This window comes from Sminthopsis crassicaudata, chromosome 4 (genome assembly GCF_048593235.1).
Source record: "Sminthopsis crassicaudata isolate SCR6 chromosome 4, ASM4859323v1, whole genome shotgun sequence".
Taxonomy (NCBI): Eukaryota; Metazoa; Chordata; class Mammalia; order Dasyuromorphia; family Dasyuridae; genus Sminthopsis; species Sminthopsis crassicaudata.
In genome coordinates this window covers 309,389,064-309,409,719 of record NC_133620.1, presented here as the reverse complement: position 1 = coordinate 309,409,719, position 20,656 = coordinate 309,389,064, and the positions used below count along the sequence as shown (strand labels likewise).

Genomic DNA, 20,656 nt, shown 5'->3' with positions numbered 1-20,656 from the left:
TTATATCACTAGGGAACCAGTGAGATTAAGCAATCATACTGAACTAGAGAACTATTAACCCCCATACTATAAACTAGAGAACCATTGTCTTATCAATTCCCCTGAGTTAACACCTTGTTTAAATCAATCATGCAGAGTTTCAATCCTCTACAATAATTGATTATCTGTGTAGCAAATAATGTTGATGGTCTCTGTTCTTTGAGATGCCATTAAGTTTTTGGTTTTGATAATTATGAACAATATATATTATTGTAGGCTATGTATGATAGTCTACATTATACAGATGTTATCCTGTCCCTTGAACAAAGTTTTTTTTGTTTTGTGGTACAGAAACTTTTACTCATGCACATATGATTATGATGAGAACAGTAGTGTGTCAATAGCTTCAATATAGGACAATATCTTGAACAATTCAAATATTAAATTTCTTCATTGAACACTTAATGCATTAAATATTTCCTTTCTGTAGGCTTTAAGGAAGATAGTGTAAAAAACTACTAAAGACAATTATAGACAATATATCCTATAACTGTGGTACCCCATGGTCTTGTCATATACAAGTAATAGATATGAAGCTCACATGTTTCATACACTTAATATATATAAGACACTAAACTTGTATATATTATTGATATAATGTATATAATTTTTTATTGTTAAATATTTTTCATTCTCATCTGACTTTTTGTCATTTGAGGTTTTCTTAGCAGAGATACTGGAATGGTTTTTCATTTCATTCTTTAGTTCATTTTACAGCTGAGAAACTGAGGGAAACAGAATTTAAGTTACTTGTCCAGGAGTCAAAGAGTTAGACGTCTGAGGCCAGATTTGAACTCAGGATGAAGATGATTCTTCCTGACTACATGTCCAGTATTCTATCTACTGTGTCACCTAAAATCAATGTGGTAAGATACAATGCAGTGAGATGCAATAATAATATAATATACTATAATATAGCAGTATGGCATCATAACAACATTATATGACATGATGTGAAATAACATAACAATATATAATATAATATGGCAATATTTCACTAGAATTAAGCCATCAAATTCTTCAATTGAAGGTAGAAAATCTTCAATTGAAGTTCAAGTTTCAGTGATACACAATAAGTTTGCCATCTGAGGATTAGCATAGATAACTCCAATAGGTCATCATTCACGAATTGGCCATCACTTTCAATATTTATCCTATAGCAATTCATAAAGTCAACTTTGTTAAGAAGAAAGTTATAAACTACTCAAGTGGAAAGAGTATACATAGGGCTGAAATCAAAGATCATTCAATATCTAAATGGAAAAATATTTTTCATTACATTTGTTTAGCTTAGTTTGTTCAATCAGTACTGGAAGATTAAACATTTAGGTTATTTCCAAATTTTTTATATTACAAAGAAAGAAATGATAAATATCTTTACAATGTTTTTCCTCTTTACAAACTGTATGTTTGGGCCACATCCATAGTATTGAGATTTGGAATCAATTTTTACACTTTTATTGCATACTCTCCAATGTCCAAAATGCTCTCCAAAAACATTCCATCCACATGCAAATCTTTAGCAATGTATGAATGCATAGTTTCTCCACAATACCACTGACTTTTGTCATTTCTTTTTTTTTTTTTTTTTTTGATGGATTAAGGAGATATTGCAAAGTTGTTTTAATGATCAATTCTTTGGTTGTTACTGAGGTTGGTTATTTTTAAAATATTTCTTAAAATGTGTGTGTCTTTGTAAGTTATCTATTGATATCCTTTGATTACTAGAGACTGGATATTACCCTTACAAATTTTTATCAGTTCCTGTTAATTTGGGTTTTCATTTATTCCTGTTGGATTTTTATTTCTTATGTATTCTTTTGCAAATTTTCCCAATTTGTTTTCTTTTTATGGGGATTGTAGTTTTTTATTTTATTGCAATTTTGAAAGTATGTTATAATCTCATATATTTAACTCCAGTTAGGTCTTCTCTGTGTTTTAAGAATTTATCTTCCCATGATAAATGTCATATTTAGCCACAGCAGTTGTATAGATAATTGCATGATTGTTCTTGTGATAAAACACTAATTAGTAACCTGATTCTTGTTTTTTTTTTTGTTTTTTTTTGTTTTTTTTTTGTTTTTTTTTGTTTTTTTTTTTTTGTTTTAAATCTGGACTTTCTCAGCAGAGCAACCTTTGTGTCCCAATTATTATGAGGTCAATTATACACCTGCCACAAAGAGTTTTCCTGAGGGACTCCCTGCTTACTAGTCTGCTCTGATATGAGCGTGTTCTGTTCATATTTCTTTGAAGCTGAATTATAAATATTCAGTTTAACCTAGAAAAGATTCCTCCTTGGGAGGAATAGTCACATTAATGGAGTTTGTGAACTGGTGGGGAGGAAAGAAGCTCAGATCAGCCCCCGGACCATGATGTTCTTATTATTCACTTTCCAAGCATCCTAATAGTTCTCATCTTTGAGTGCCTACACCGCTGTGTCCATTCATATTGAGACTCGAAGAAAGAAAGGCTTTGAATGCCAAAATAAGCCTTGCCTTTTAAAAGTAAGAATAGATTGTGTGGCCTGGTGGGTAAAGGTTTAGATCTTTGAATGTCAAGGCATATTTTTTACATTAAAACAAACCAGCCTACTATCACAGATATAGTGAGTATATGTTTTATTGTTTCACAAAGACTAGAGGACATATTAATTTCTATTCTTTTTGCTTCAGGGCTTTGTGAATTAAGAGGGCTAAGAAAGGTATCTACATCTATAATGCATTCACCCTCCTCTTTCGTTTTTGCCCGCGTCATCCTTCTTCATTCCCTCTAGTCCAGAGGAGCTGGAAGGAGGAGTTAAGAGGGGGAAGGAACGACAGTAGTGGGCGCATGGGACCTGGAAGGAGGAGGAGGCGGGGGCAGGTAAGGAAAATGGGAGGTTTCTCTGTCTCTATGGAAACCAGAACAGCAACAAGCCAGAGCCTAATGCAAGATGCAGGGGCTGGTGGCGGCCGAATCCTCCGAGACTAAGGGTGGAGATGGCGAAGAAGGACCCTACCCTAAGTTTCAGTTGCTGGGCAATTACGTGATTCCATGCCTGCGGCCAGTCGCAGGAGCTTGGAAGCGCTGCGCCGGCACTGCCGAATCGGTTCTCTTGCTTCAAGCCTTCTTGGCTGGCAACAGCCCCCAGGAGCCAATGCTGGTAGTGAAGCCAAGGGGCGGAGAGCTGCAGCTGAGCTTGGGGTCTGGCTCAGACCTGCCTCGAGCCAAAGCACTGATCTTCCTGCGCAGGTCCCTTGACCCCGCTGGGCCCGTGGGCCCCAGATTAGCAGTGTCCTGCGGGGAGCTGGCCCCGGCACCCTTGGAGCATCTGGCCACGCTGGTAGCTGAGGTGAGGGAAACTACTCTCTGGCTAAGCCCGGGAGAGGCTCGTGGGAAAGGAACCTCTGGATAACCTGGTCCGGGAGGATGGAAAGGGTGGAAAGCGTAATGACAACGGGCCTAATAAAACATGGCTAGAAGCCTGTGAAATTATATTATAAAATATAGTTATAGTTACTAAAATATAGTATAATTCGGATTTTAGAGATTGATCCTGGAGAAAAAAAGCTATACATAGTGAATAGAAATTTTAAAGAGGCAAATTTAAATTTGACACGGAAAACTGAACTAGAGTAGTGGTGGTGAAGTTGTTCTTCCACAGAAGCACTTTATAAAGTGGGGCTGGAAGTCACATAGGGTGCAAACTCTATGCAAGCCACCCACGGGTGAGCTGAGCTCCAACTGCTCCCTCCGGCCCCCTCTTGATCAAAGTTTCTTTTTAGGCTTTTTGGATAGATGGGATCGCTTTTCCCCTTTCCAATGTAGTTCCATCCAATTCTAGTCTGAGTCTAAATGGAATGAATCTTCCTGATGGTATTTCATAATTCATTTTGCCCATGTTTGCTTCTATCCTACTGAGTTTTAAATCATCTTTCCAACTTTGTGTCACTGTCTCTTTTAGCTCACATTCAGATTATTTTAGGCCAGTCCAAAGATTTAGCCAGATGAAAATAATGTAACACTTGTGGGTTGTAAATCTATACTTGTAACAAATTTTTTAAAAGACAATTTATTATTAATATAAAATCAAATATTAAATTCCTTCCACCTGACCTTCACTAAAGCAATTTTGCTGAAACCTGAAGAGCATCAATTCTCTGTAAACTGGGCTTTCTGTGTATTAGACTAAAGGAAGACAAAACAAAACATTCTCTTGGGTCAACCAAATTTCACCTAGGCTTCCCTGTCCCCTTAAAGGGAAATCAGCCAAGGTGTTATTGCTATTGCAGAGACAATCTCAGTTTGCCCCAGGATTATCAGGAAGTCCACAAAAACATTGTTACCCAATTCCTGATTTAATGGGGAGGGGAGAGAGAGTGTAAATGAGTCTCCTTTCCTCTTTTTTGACTTGATACTGCTCCTTTCTATAAAAGCAATTATGTCCTAATGACCTAAACATTCCCATATTTTTTCCAACAAAGCATATCCATTGACTTAACAAAATACATCACAAATATTAGATTAATGCGATAAAGCTTCCTTGAGCAAGTCAGTGTAAGTTTTTATACACACACACACACACACACACACACACACACACACATATAAAGTCAATGATACTAAAGCCACTTTTCAGTCTTTCCATCTGAGCATATCATTGACTGTACACACACACACACACACAGACACACACATTATACACACAATGTGTGTCCCAGAAGTCTTAGTGCAGTTTAAAACCAATAATTCAGCTCCTTTATTTGTTGCATCTATATGCTCTCATGTCTTAAAGCAAACATAAAAATATTATATTCATCTATATTATGTCTATACATAAATATGCATTTTACATGGATTATTTAAATATACTGATATGTAACTTTTTATAATAGCTTTTTATTTTTCAAAACACATGCAAAGATAGTTTTCAACATTCACCTTGCAAAACCTTGTGTTGATGAGGTCTAGAAGTGGGGTACCTAAATGAAATTAGAGTTTAATTGAGATCTAGTGGCAGGTTCGGGGTACAGGGAATCAAATAGAGCTCCCTTGCACCCCCTTTGGATTCAACACAAGGATATGGAGTTAAATAAGGTCTAGTGGGGCACAAGAGTCCCCTGTAAAGGAATTTACAGACCCGAAAACCTAAATTGATAAAAGAGGCTTATTATGGGGTTTGGAAGTAAAGTTAAAATCTAGTTAGTAAAGCTGAAGGTAGAGATAAGAGGCCAGAAACAGTGTTCCAGTGGGCAGAGATCCTTGGTGCCAGGCATAAGGCTGCCATGTTTGGAACCTCTGCAAAAGAAGGCTCCAGTCTGGCTCTTTTATAATAGGGGGCTTTGGCTACAAGCTGAAGGGGGCTTGTGGGTGGAGTACCAGACTGGCTCCTGGCTAGGCTTCAGCCAGGGTTCAGATTTGAATTGAATTCAGTGGGTTTCCAGATTGAGCCCTTCCCACCTAGATAACAAAGATGAAACTGTTTGTGCTTGGGGTAGAGTTCCCTCCCTGAGTCAGAGTCAAAGGAGGTTTTCTCCTTTAAGGATTATCCAGAACTTTGGGGTTTCTTTGTCAGTGTTTCATATTTTTCTCTCTCCCTCCCCACTTTCCCCTTCCCCTAGATATCAAGTAATCCAATATAAGTTAAACATGAATTTTTTCTAAACTTATTTCCACATTTTAGATATGTAATTTGAAAGTATTTTGAATAGATACTTCTAGAATTTAGTCTACCATACTTCAAAGAGACTTGTGAGAATAAGGGTTATGGATGCTTCAAGAAACTAAATTTATCTCTGTTTTTTCCCCCTTCCCTTCCTAAATTGCTGGTTTAGTGTCACCCTAGGAAACCAAAATATGTTTTCCTCATTACTTTTTTTCCCCCTGAGGTAATTGGGGTAAAGGCACTTGCTCAGTGTGACACAGGTAGGAAGTATTAAGTGTTTGAGATCAAATTTGAACTTAGGTCCTCTTGACTTCAGGGTTGGTGCTCTATCCACTGTGCCACCTAGCTGCACCCCCCATTGCTTTTAAGAATAAAAATAGCTCTTAGTTTACAGTAGTCACAATTATACTAGTAATTTTTTCTACCAAACACTGATATTTTAAAAGACCATTATAAAAAATTAATAGTATGTAACCCATTTATCTAATCAAACAGAAATAGATCTTCTAGAGATCAGAATACCAGAAAATACACAAAATGAATAAACTCTTTAATTGAGATTAAGATGAAATCTCTTTCCAAACTAAAAAAGGAGGTCTTGATCTCATCCAAGGGAAAGTTTCTGAAGTCTCAGGGCAGACAAGTTAGAGGTCAGAGACATTCTAAGGACCTTTCTTTTACATGCTTTCATATTCCAAAGTTTTTCTTTGTGTCTCTTACAAAGAGATTCTGAAACTAAATGTCTCTCTCCCCTGCAGCACTAAACCAACTATACCAGTTACACACTATGCAGCATTATCTTTGCATTCTCTGGTAATACTATAATATTTCCTTGCATATAACAGCAGCATGCAAAATAACCCAGAATTGGTTGAAAGCCCAATTACATAAGCAGCTCTTGTTTCCCCAAAGACAGCTTCTTTAACTTACCACTATATGGACAGCATGTTTTCTTTTAATGGTAGTGGTTTTGCTTCCGTTCTTCCAAATTGTTCCAAATTCTTCCAAATCCACTTCTGTGAACTTGCATTCATCATCCTTTATTTTGAAGTTTTGTTTTTTGTTTTTAGTGAAACTTGATTTCATGGATTCAAATTTTTCTGTTCTACACATTATTTCTACTATGTAATGTGATGCCAGAGAATCTGAGGCAAAATAGAGATTAGAGAGTTTTTAATATTTTATTTGGATTTCTGAGAGGGAGAGATTTTTTGGGATTAAAGTATCCATTTTGGGCCCAAGGCTGATGTCTCAAAGCATTCAGCAGCAGCAGCACATCAAATGTGAGATTCCTATAGTTTTTATATTATGTGGCTCTGAGCAATCAGGGGAGACAGAGGCAGGGGTGGAGTCAGGACACTAAAAGTGGGAATTTCCAGGGACGAACCATCAGTCCAGTTCTGACAGGGTAGGGGGTGAGGACATAAATTCTGATAAACTGGGAGTAGTTAGAGACAGAATGTCTGAAACTTAGAGATAGAGGATACCCATTAGGTATCTGAGATAGGACATTTGAAGTTTTACCTTTTGGAATTCCAGATCACTACAATCCTAATTATCTCAGTCCTAATGATCAGGAAGAGGGGTTACAACCAGGGGGGATTGAGGCAGAACAATTCAAGGAACCAAGGCAGAATAATTTAGGGAAACTGAGGTAGAACAACTTAGGGAAACTGAGGTAGGACAATTAGGGAAACTGAAGCAGAACAATTAGGGAAACAGAGGCAAGACAATAAAAGGAAACTGTGGCATATATCTTGGTATTACAATTTTTAATTTTCATTTAAACCAGACATCATGATGTGGTTCCATGTTCTTCTTAAAATCCACTGGGCCTCCTGCTTTATCTGGTATTGAAGTTTCCTTTGTTTTACAATATTTATAGAAGCTTGATCTTATATAATGTCAGGAGTCTCTGCTTTTAAAGAGAAGTCTTTTGGTGTATCTGGTTATATACTTATGGGTCTTTGAGTTTTCTTCTTCCAGAGATCTATGATAATTTCAGCTTCCTAACTCCCCCTCCCCTCATTCCCTATTGTTCATTTTCTGATTCCTTTCCCTCTGATGTAGTTTACCTGGGCTGAATTCCCATGTCTTCTAGCCTCTTCCCACACTGGATAATTCATGGTTGCTAATCTTAGTTCCCTGCAGGGACAGAACTGACCCCAGATGGATACTAGGTTCTTTCTTTAGGCTTGTTCAAGTGTCACCCTGCATCCTTTTCTTCCCCACCTATAACATGTCCTGACCCATACCCTCTGTTTCTCAGTCTCAGGCCATGAACTAATATCTAACTCTTACTAAATCAGTATTCCCTTCCCCATTATTCAAACACTGGGACACAGGGTTGCACTAGCCAAAAGAACTCACAGGCTTGCAACAAAAAGCAATTATATATCCTGGCACTTCCTCTATCCTCCCTTTGCCATGGAGATCAAAATCCAAAATTTACAAAAATTTACTCAAGTTTCAATATTCTGCATGACAGGAAAGTAGAACAGAGGGAGTAGGGCAGGATATGTGTTTAGGACAACAAACTCAACTCTCCATGTTCACCCCAGCCTTCTCTCCATATCATAAAGATCTAAATTCCAAATAGCAGAAATTTGTCCAGACAAGGATAGTAGTATAGTGAACCAAACACTGAAATCCAGAGTGAGGGGGATTCAGAGTTAGTATAGTATACTTTACTGTTAGTATAGTATTCTCCTTGCTGGCTTTCAAGTATTTCAAGTGAACCTTCGTTAGATGGGAGAGGAAAATTTGTGAATTTTAGTTTTAACTCTATAAATTATCTTTTGGAGTCTGTGCCTGTTTTTTCAATCAATGAACATTTATTGGATATTTATCCTACACAGTGCAGAGGGCTACTCTTTACAACCTTATAATTTAGTTGAAAAGATTTGGAGTTTTAAATAAGACTGGCAATGTTTTTGCTGAGTATTATATGACTGATAGAGAAAATAGAAATGAAGAGAATAAAAACATAGATCCCTAGATCAACCTGAAATAGTTGAGAAATAGTTGAGAAATGAAAATGAGATTTGAAGTGAAGCTGATTTGTTAGTTTTTTTTTTCTTTCTTATATCTTTCATGTGAACAGCTTAACAATCTTTTCTTGTAAGCTGAAGTTACTAGTATACATTCATGTTTTCCTCAATTTTCTTTAACACAGTTTCACTAACATTTGGCACATAATTATTTCAATGTAATCAATGTAAACCAGAAGTTTAGACTCGGCATCATCCTACAAATGTTTCAAAATGAATTTTTTTACTGTTTTTTTGAAAAAAAAAATCTCAATAGCATTTTATTTTCCAAATAGATGTAAAATAATTTTCAATTTTCATTGTAAGACTTTGCATTCCAAATTATACTCTCTCCTTCTTTACTTCAATCCTCCCCAAGACAGCAAGTAATCTGATATAGGTATTTCAATATGTGCAAATCTTTTCTATATTTGTCGTGTTATGCAAGAAAAATAAGAACAAAAGGGGGAAAATGTGAAAAAGAAAAAAAAAGTGAAAATACTATGCTTTAATTCATGTTTAGTCTCCATAATTCCTTCTCTGGATGTGATTGGCATTTTCCATCTCTAGTCTATTGAAATTGCCTTGAACCACTGCATTGAGAAGAGGTAAGTCCATCACAGTTGATTATCACATAATCTTATCGTTATTATATACAACATTCTCTTGGTTCTTCTGCCTTTCCTCAGCACCACTTCATATAAGTTTTTCTAGGCTTTTATGAAATCAGCCTGATAAAACATTTCTTATAGAACAATACTATTATATTATATTAATATACTATAACTTATTTATTCAGCCATTCCCCAACTGATGGGCATCCTTTCAATACAAATATTTTCACACATATATGAACTTTCTCCTCTTTTATGGGATATAGACCGAGTAGTAAGGATTGTAGATCAAAGAGTATACACAATTTGATAAGTTGTTCTCCTGAATGGTTGGATCATTCCACAATTCCACCAACAATGCATTAGTGTCCCAGTTTTCCCACATTTCCTCCAACATTTGTCATTATCTTTTCTTGTCATCTTAGCCAATCTGAGAGGTATGAAGTAATACCTCAGAGTTTTCTTAATTTTCATTTCTCTGATCAGTAATGATTTAGAGGATTTTTGTCATATAACTAGAAATAGATCTAATTTCTTCATCTGAAAATTGTTCATATTCTTTGACTATTTACAAATTGAGGAATGACTTGTATTCTTATAAATTTTAGTAAGTTCTCTATATATTTTAGAAATTAGACCTTTATCAGAAACACTAGCTGTAAAAATTTCCCCCAGTTTTCTATTTCCCTTTTAATCTTGATTGCATTGGTTTTGTTTTTGCAACAACTTTTAAATATCCTTTTTTTTCCCTGAAAGATAATGCTTAATTTTGCTGGGTAGTTAATTCTTGGTTTGCCTTCCAGAATATCATATTCCAGGCCCTCTGGTCCTTAAAAGCAGAATTGCTAGTCCTGGGTTATCTTGATTGTGGCTTCTTGATATTTGAATTGTTTTTGTTTTTGTTTGGTTTGGTTTTTCTGGCTGCTTACATTATTTTCTCCTTGATCTGATCATTCTAGAATTTAGCTACAATATTCCCTGGAGTTTTCATTTTTGAGTATCTGTGAGGAGGCAATTGGTGGATTCTTTCAATTGCTATTTTTATCCTCTCTCTTCTCCTTCTATCCCTTACACTATTGTACCTCCTTTACCAGTTTTTCTTATTTCTTATTTTTTTTATCTTATTCTATGATGATCATAGATGATGATGGTCATAGAATGAATTAAAGCTGAGCTATAAACTCGGCTTTGTGTATAGAGCTATGTCTTTTTTGTTTTTCAGACTTAATATAACTGCCTCATTTGTTCTGTGCCTATTATAGGTAGTGATGCCTGTCTTGACCAATGAGAAGAATTATCAAGACTGGCCAAATGCTGTATATAAAGATATCAGACAACACATCCACAATCTACAGAGTGATCTTATTGTCTTCTTGGGGCAAGTGACAGGGAAAACATTACTGCCTCTTCCAGTAGATTCAGAAAACATGGAATTGGTGGATTATGAAAGTGAGAAAGGGTATGTACAATGTGTTAATTTTGGCCTCTGAAATATAGTAAATGTTGACTTTGGTTTCATTCAAGATGTTCGTTAGATCTTTAACAAAATCTTAGGATTGAAAAGAAGGAACCAAGGGGGCAGGAGCTAAGATGGCTGAGAAGATACACTCGAATTTATTTGTAAGCTCCCTTCTTCCCTCATTACCAATTAGTTAAATCAGCCTCAAAAATAATGCTGGACTGATAGAAACCACAAGGATTAGAAGCACAACATACCAGCTGAAGAGAATCTAGAGTCTGTACAGAAAAGGTCAATTCCAAGGGGAGGAAGAAAAAAGGCCAGCACAGATGGCTGGGTGCTAGCACACTGTGTCGATTGGGCTGGGGAGAACTCTAGGATCAGAGAAGCCACTGAGATAGAGGAATGTGACACAAGCTGTAAGCTCTTCTCTGATTATAAAACAGCAGTTCAGAAGAGAAATCAAGACACTTTAAAAGATAAAGCTAGATCCTAGAACCACCCCAATCCAGAAGTGACCTAACAGATCTTGGCACGGCTGTGAAGCCACCTTCTGCTGTCCGGGGCTTTACCTTAGGAAGTTAAGAGCCCGAAAAGTGGGGACACAGGCCGAGGCAACATCTAATCCACATAGGGCCAGGCTTGGGCTGAGGCTGGGGAACTCTAGCAGCCATGAAATTCCCAGAGAAGCAGAATTCCCAGAGAAGTGGAACCTTTGAAATAGGGACTGTGGTTTCTGGGCAGACACTTCCAGTTTGAGTGCAGGGCCTTTTTACATCAGCTGCTGATATCCACGCCCCACGGGATGCATTGGCTAGGCTTTGTGTCGCTTTTACTGTTCAGTCTTAAACCTCAGGGAAGTCGGTAGGACACACAGTGGGGTCCTTCACTGGGTAACCCTCACAGCACAGCCGTACTAATCACCTCTGAAGCATTTCCCGGGAGGGGGGAGGGGAACTCTCTCCCAGAGCTCTCTCTTAGCTCTGGCACAGGAGCTGCTGCATCCATCTGGTCTGGGAGGAAGCAAATAAATAAATAAACTTCTTACCCCAAGGGCAGATCCCAAAAGATTTTTAATAAAGAGTAAAAAGCTGAAGAGAACAATTGATTCATTCTACACAGAAAAAGAGCGGGTATCCAACCCCAAGGAAGTTAACAGCAGAGAGTCAGCAGATAACACTCTAAAGGGGAACGATACCTGCCTCCCATCACATAACTCTCTCCTAGAAGAGACTATTAAAAAGTTTCCCATTAAAAATGGGAAAAGGAAAGAGAAGCTATGATAGAAAATAACAATGTCCTGAAATTTGAGTTGGAAAAAATAAATAATTCACAGGAGATTCAGGGAAACAAAATTTGTGAATTAGAAAAGGTTAAAAAATCACAGGAAAGTAGGATTTCTGAATTGGAAAAGATAAAAAGATTCTTAAGAAAGTAGGATTTCTGAATTAGAAAAAGAAAATAACTCTCTAAAAAAAATTAGGGAAATGGAAAAAAATTCAATGGAGCAAAATAATTCATTTAAAAACTCAATTGGGCATATACAAAAAGAACTAAAAAATGTGAATGAAGAAAATAACTCATTACAAATCAGGACGGAACAAATAGAAATGAATGATTCATTGAGAACCCAAAAATCAGTCAAACAAAACAAAACAAAAAAAACAAAAAAAACAAAAAAAAAGAAAGAAAGAAAAGCTGGAGAATAACATCAAATACTTACTGGGAAATCTATAGACCTGGAAAATAGATCTAGGAGAGATAATATGAGGATTATTGGACTCTGGAAAACTATGATCAAAAAAAAAGCCTAGATTCTATTTTACAGGAAATCATCAAAGAGAACTGTCCTGAGATAATAGAAACAGAAGGGAAAATAGGCATGGAAAGAATTCATTGAACACCCTCTGAAAAAGACCCTAAAAAAAGAACACCACGCAATATTGTGGCTAAGCTGCAGAATTACCACACAAAGGAAAGAATATTGTAAGCAGCTAGAAAAAAGCAATTTAAGTATCAAGGGGCCACAATAAGGGTCACTCAGGATCTGGCTGCCTCCACATTAAAAGATCAAAGGGCCTGGAACCTGATATTCCAAAAGGCAAAAGATCAAGGATTGCAACCAAGAATAAAATACCCAGCTAAGTTCAGCATTTTCTTCCATGGAAGAAGAAAGTCATTCAATGAAACAGAGGAATTCCATTTGTTTCTAAGATAAAAGCCAGACTTAAACAAAAAATTTGATCTACATCCACAAGACTGAAGAGAAACAGAAAAAGGTAAACAGAACTCTTGAGAACTGTATCTCTGTGGTGGATATATAGAAAGTCCACATGGATAATTTGATTTTACTGATATTAAAAAAAGGGGGGAGTAGTAAAGGGAAGGGGGTAGTATCAGAAAAAGGGGAAGGAGTGATAAAAAGAGGCAAACTAGATCCCAGGAAGAGGCATAGAAAATATGCCTCATCTGAGGGAATTTAGAGAGGGGGAGAAACATTGTGTGAATCTTACTCTCATCAAAATAGGCTCAAAGAATAAATAATTGACACATTTGTTTTTCAGAGAATTCTCTCTCACCTCATTAAAAGGGGCGAGAGGAAAAGGGAAAAGGAAAAGGGGAATAAGGGAAGGGACTTGGAAGGAGGGGGGAGGGATACTAAAAAGGGAGGGCTATATGTCACAAGTGGGATCAATAAATTAAATATTGGGGAAGGGGTTCAGGGGGGTCAAGAGAAAAAAGCATAATCTGGGGATAATATGATGGAAGGAAATGAAGAATTAGTAATTTTAACTGTAAATGTGAATGGGATGAACTCTCCCATCAAATGGAGACGGATAGCAGACTGGATCAGAAGTCAGAACCCTACAATATGTTGTTTACAGGAAAACAACTTAAAGCAGGGAGATACATACAGAGTAAAGGTAAAAGGTTGGGGCAGAATCTATTATGCTACAGGTAAAGCCAAAAAAGCAGGAGTAGTCATCCTTATCTCAGATCAAGCAAAAGCAGAAATTGATCTAATTAAAAGAGATAAGGAAGGAAATTATATCCTGCTAAAAAGGTAGCATAAACAATGAAGCCATATCAATACTAAACATATATGCACCAAGTGGTATAGCATCTAACTTTCTAAAGGAAAAGTCAATAGTGTTGCAAGAAGAAATAGACAGTAAAACTATAATAGTGGGAGATCTCAACCTTGCACTCTCAGATTCAGACAAATCAAACCACAAAATAAATAAGAAAGAAATTTAAAAAGTAAATAGAACATTAGAAAAACTAGGTATGATAGACCTGGAGAAAACTGAATGGTGATAGAAAGGAATATATTTCCTTCTCAGCAGTTCATGGAACCTATACAAAAATAGACCATATATTAGGACATAAAGATCTCAAAATTAAATGCAGGAAGGCAGAAATAATAAATGCCTTCTTCTCAGATTACAATGCAATAAAAACTACATTCAGTAATAAGTTAGGGGTAACTGGACCAGAAAGTAATTGGAAACTGAATAATCTCATCTTAAAGAATGACTGGGTGAAACAGCAAATTATAGAAACAATTAATAATTTCACCCAAAATAATGACAATGATGAGACATCATACAAAAATCTGTGGGATGCAGCTAAAGTGGTAATAAGGGGAAATTTTATATCTTTAGAGGCTTATTTGAACAAAATAGAGAAAGAGGAGATTAATGAATTGGGCCTGCAACTTAAAAAGCTAGAAAAAGACCAAATTAAAAACCCCCAACCAAAAATAAACTTGAAATACTAAAATTAAAAGGAGAAATCGATAATATTGAAAGTAAAAAAAAAAAAAAAACTATTGAATTAATAAATAAAACCAAGAGTTGGTTTTATGAAAAAGCCAATAAAATAGATAAACCTTTGGTAAATATGATCAGAAAAAGTAAAGAGGAAAATCAAATTGTTAGTCTTACAAATGAAAAGGGGATCTTTTCACCAATGAAGAGGAAATTAGAGAAATAACAAGTAGTTACTTTATGCCAACAAATTTGATAACTTAAGTGAAATGGATGACGCTCTCCAAAAATATAGACTTCCTAGATTAACAGAGGAGGAGATAAATTGGCTAAATAATCCCATTTCAGAAAAAGAAATAGAAGAAGCTATTAATCATCTCCCCAGGAAAAAATCTCCAAGACCAGATGGGATTACATGTGAATTCTACCAAACATTTAAAGAACAACTAGCCCCAATGTTATACAAACTATTTGAAAAAATAGGGGATGAAGGAGTCCTGCCAAACTCCTTTTATAACACAGACATGATACTAATACCTAAACCAGGTAAATTGAAAACTGAGAAAGAAAACTATAGACCAATTTCCTTAATGAATATTGATGCTAAAATCTTAAATAAGATATTAGCAAAAAGACTTCAGAAAATCATCCCCAGGATAATACACTATGATCAAGTAGGATTTATACCAGGCTGGTTTAATATTAGGAAAACTATTAGTATAATTGACCATATTAATAATCAAATTAATAAAAAACATATGATCATCTCAATAGATGCAGAAAAAGCATTTGATAAAATCCAACATCCATTCCTACTAAAAAAGCTTGAGAGTATAGGAATAAATGGACTATTCCTTAGAATAATCAGGAGCATATATTTACGACCGTCAGTAAGCATAATATGCAATGGAGATAAACTGGAACCTTTCCCAGTAAGATCAGGAGTGAAACAAGGTTGCCCACTATCACCATTACTATTCAATATTGTATTAGAAATCTTAGCCTCGGCAATAAGAGTTGAGAAAGAGATTAAAGGAATTAAAGTAGGTAATGAGGAAATCAAACTGTCACTCTTTGCAGATGATATGATGGTATACTTAGAAAATCCCAGAGATTCTAATAAAAAGTTATTAGAAATAATGTTGAGAGTATAAAATATTTGGGAATCCATCTACCAAAGAAAAGTCAGGAATTATATGAGCAAAATTACAAAACACTTGCCACAAAAATAAAGTCAGATTTAAATAATTGGAAAGACATCCAGTGCTCGTGCATAGGCCGTGTTAATATAATAAAGATGACAATACTCCCCAAACTAATCTATTTATTTAGTGCTATACCAATCAGACTCCCAAGAAACTATTTTAGTGACCTAGAAAAAATAACAACAAAGTTCGTATGGAAGAATAAAAGGTCGAGAATTTCAAGGGAATTAATGAAAAAAAAGTGAGATGACGGTGGTCTATGTATACCTGATCTAAAACTATATTATATAGCAGCAGTCACCAAAGCCATTTGGTATTGGCTAAGAAATAGACTGGTTGATCAGTGGAACATATTAGGTACAAAGCACAAAAAAGGGTACATCTATAGCAATCTAGTGTTTGATAAACCCAAAGATACCAACATTAGGAATAAAAATGCATTATTTGAAAAAAACTATTGGGAAAACTGGACATTAGTATGCCAGAAATTAGATATGGACCCTCACTTAACACCATATACCAAGATAAGATCAAAATGGGTCCATGATTTAGGCATAAAGAATGAGATCATAAATAGTTTAGAGGAACAGAGGATAGTCTACCTCTCAGACCTGTGAAAGAGGAAGGAATTTATGATTAGAGAAGAACTAGAGATCAATATTGATCACAAAATAGAAGATTTTGATTACATCAAACTAAAAAGTTTCTGTACAAACAATACTAATTCAAACAAGATTAGAAGGGAAGTAACAAATTGGGAAAATATTTTTATAGTTAATGGTTCTGATAAAGGTCTCATTTCCAAAATATATAGAGAATTGATCCTAATTTATAAGAAATCAAACCATTCTCCAATTGATAAATGGTCAAATGATATGAACAGACAATTCTCAGATAATGAAATTGAAACTATATCCCCTCATATGAAAGAGTGTTCCAAATCACTACTGATCAGAGAAATGCAAATTAAGACATCTCTGAGATATCACTACATACCTGTCAGATTGGCTAAGATGACAGGAACAAATAATGATGAATGTTGGAGGGGATGTGGGAAAACTGGAACACTAATACATTGTTGGTGGAGTTGTGAAAAGAAGGAACCTTAGAGATCATCCACTATAATTTTAATTATCCCTATCTGACTCAGGAATTCCTTCTATAGCATTCTTGTCAGGGAATTACATAAACTTTGCTTGGCTCAAGGTCATAATTTCTCCATGCATCCCATTACATTATTGCATAGCTCTAATTTCTGGAAATTTCTGCTTACTATGAAATGAAACATAACCTCCCTTTTAATTCAAGTCATTGGCCTTTATTTGTGCCTCTAGAGCTTCAAAGAATACATCTATTTTCTTTCAAGTAGCATCCACATATTTGAAGATATATGTATCTGTGTGTGTTTATATACAAATCTCTTTGATTAAATCTTCTTTCCTTCATAAGCCTACTCTCAACCATCACTGTAGAGCAGGTTGCAGCTCAATTATCAGTGAATCTTTTTGCATCTGAATATCTGTGTTTTGGAAAGAATTAAATTACACACAAACACAAAGTCTAAACACATGTTGATTATTACCTTAAAATTTGTATAGCGAGAGTATAAAATATGTGATTGGATAGCAGTAGATATCACATCATCCAATTTGATAGAATTTTTTAAGCACATACTAGAGTCACTCACTTAATAAGCATTTACTAAACACTTACCATGTCCCAGGCATTGTACTAAGCATTGGGAATGCAAAGAGAGGGAAAAGATAGTTTCAACTCTCAGGGAATTCACGATATAATGATGAGACAACATTAAAAAAAATTATAAATAAATACGATTCATAGAGGATAAACTAGAAATAACCAACAAAAGAAAAACTCCAGAAATAAGGGCAATCAGGGAAGACTTCCTTCAGGAGGTGGAATTTTAGCTAGGATTTGGAAGAAAACAAATAAACCGTTTTAGGCAAGATAATCATCTAGAAAAAAAAATACTAGGACCCTAAAGATAAATATTTTTTGGGGGAAACAGCATGGAGTAACACTGACTGTGTCCCTGAATCAAGGAGTACACAATGGGTTGTAAAGTATAAGAACACTGGAAAGGTATGGAGGACAGGTTGTGATGGATTTTGAGTATGAAGAAGATTTTTATGGTTGGTCCTGGATGTGATAGTCACTGGAATTGTTTGAATATGGTTGTTACATAATTAGACTTGAAGATCAGTGTGAAAGTGAATGGAGGATAGACTGGAGTGGGAAGATTCTTGGATTCAAGGGGACCAAGTAGTAGGCTATTACAGTAGTCTAGGTGTGAGGTGATGTGGCAGCAGGATAGAAGCAATGTAAGAGGAGAAAAGGAGATATAATCAAGACTTGTTATGAATGTGAAACTGGAAGAACTTAGCAATAGAATAGAACATGAGAGAGAGTGAGAAGTTTAGGATGAAATCAAATTTTGGGACCCTAGATGATTTAGGAGGATGGTGGTACTTTTGAAAGAAAACTGAAGGGAAGAAGCTTTAAGGGGAAGATTGTAATTTCACTTTTGAATATATTGAATTTAAATTATTTATGGGACATACAATTTGAGTTATCTAATAGGCAGTTGAAGATACAAATATGGAAGTTAGGAGAGAGGTTTGGGCAGGAGAAATAGATCTGTGAATCAGTCACTTTTGCAGCTGTATGTTAGATGGATTGGAATCGAGAAATACTTGAGACAGGATGATCAATTATGAGATTGTTGTAATGACTTATGGAAAAGGTGATGAGGGCCTGAACAAATGCGGTAATTATATGAGTGGAGCAAAGGGTTTGTATGTGAGAAATGTGTAAAGAGAAATAGCAAGATTTGCCAGAAAATCAGATATGTAGGGTAAGGGAGAATGAGAAGTGAAGGATGCCCCTAATATCATGAATCTGGGAGATTGGAAGAATGTTGATGTCTTTGACAGAAATAGAGGGAGATGACTTTGTTTTCTTATTAAAGCCTTTTATTTCCAAAATATGCATGGATAATTTTTCAACATTGACCTTTACAAAACCTTGTGTTCCAATTTTCCCTCTTTCCCCTCACCCCTTCCCCTAGATAGCAAGTAATTCAATATATGTTAAATATGATAAAAATATATATTAAATCCAATATGTTTATACATAGTTACAAAATTATCTTGCTGCATAAGGAAAATCAAATCAAAAAAGAAAAAATGGGAGAAAAATGAAGTGCAAACAAGCAATAAAAGAGTGAAAATCTTATGTTGTGATCCATACTTAGTTTCCACAGCTTTCTGTTTGGGTGTAGATGGTTCTCTTCATCACAAGATCATTGGAACTGGCCTGAATCATATCATTGTTGAAAAGGGCCACGTCCATCAGAATTGATCATCGTACAATCTTGTTGTTGCCATGTACAATGATCTCCTAGTTCTGCTCATTTTACTTAGTATCAGTTCATTTAAGTCTCTCCAGGCCTAATAATTGACTTTGGAGCAAAATAAAATAATGTTTTTTCTAGTACACGTTGGCTTTAGATAACTCTAGGATATTTGATTTGAAATATTCAGTAGTCAATTGAAAAAGGGAATTTAGAAAACAAGAGAGAAACTGGGTTTGATGATCTGGGAGTCATTGGGCTCAGAGATAGTAATCAAACTTATAGTAGCTGACAAACTAACTGAGAGAGAATATATAGAAAGAACAAAGGGGGCAGTGAAAAATTCTTGGGAAGTATAATCAGGAGACATAATATGGATGATGAATTAGCAAAGAAGCCTAAGAAAGAGCAGATAAGCAGAAAACCAGAATGAAACAATGTTGTATAAGTGCAGAGAGGAAAGAGTATTCAGTAATAAAAGATAGTCAAAAATCTAAAGTATAATACTTATCATATAAGGTAATAATTATAAAGTACTTAGTACCTTGCTTGGCATATGGTAGGTGCTTAATAAATGCTTATTCCATTCCATCTCCTGATAATTTCAGAAAAATGAGAAATGAAAAGATTATCAGATTTGTCATTTAAGAGATTCATCGATAGATGAGGAGTGGGAAGGTAGACATTGTAGATACGGGGTTGTTTAAGGAAAGTTATGGAAGAGGAAAAGATCAAAATATATACTCAGGAAAGCATTGTCCAATTTGCCTAAAGAGTAAAATATGTATAGGGCAACAGTATGAAATAAATATGAAAGAATCTCATGACATCAAAAGCCCAGTCATTGTATTCAGTAATTTTAAAAATTATATATATTTATTATATTTTAATATATATTATATATATATTATGTGTTTATATATATATCATTTTACTTACTTAGGGGTTTTATTATTTTCTTGGCTCATAATTGGTGTTGCATAGTATTACAGAAGGAAGTTTTAGTGAAATGAACAGGGTATCAAAAGGAAGCAAAAGAGAAATCATAAAATGAGTAAGCGTGTATTAGTTTTAAAGCTGTATTTAGAATTTCAGAATCACTTACGCTTTTCAATATAAGGATTGTCCTGGGTCTTCCTCACCAGTCCTAGTATAATTTATACCAACTTCTTTAAGGAGAATGTGGGGAACAGGTGGAATTGTTTTCCCCACTCTCTTTGCTATTTCTTATAATTTTCATAGCATGGCCATGGAATTCCCAGTTTCTCAAACAGGCCATTAACTCTCTCCTAATCTTTTTGTATCATTTATATAACTAAAATTGTATCTCAGAATTTCAGATTTGGAAGGTACTATATAGTGAGTTATATACCTGGACAAGATTAGCCTTTTGACCACAGACCAAGTAGGTCATTAGTAGGAGAGAAAGCCACATAACTACTCTTTGTTTTTGAATCTCTTACTGACTCAGAACAAAGCCAAGGCCTCGGGACTGCTCCTTATTCTGAAACAATACTCTGAGT

General features: G+C 35.4%; 1 protein-coding gene across 1 annotated transcript in view; it reads left to right on the top strand.

Annotated features, from left to right (window-relative positions):
* The first annotated feature begins 2,924 nt into the window (after positions 1-2,924).
* Positions 2,925-20,656, top strand: part of DNAH9 (dynein axonemal heavy chain 9) — a 572,299-nt gene continuing 554,567 nt past the window's right edge. The window contains exons 1-2 of the mRNA XM_074264740.1: positions 2,925-3,370; positions 10,589-10,785. Coding sequence (XP_074120841.1) covers positions 2,972-3,370; positions 10,589-10,785 — 596 coding nt within the window. The 5' untranslated portion in view covers positions 2,925-2,971. The remainder of the gene's footprint in view (positions 3,371-10,588; positions 10,786-20,656) is intronic.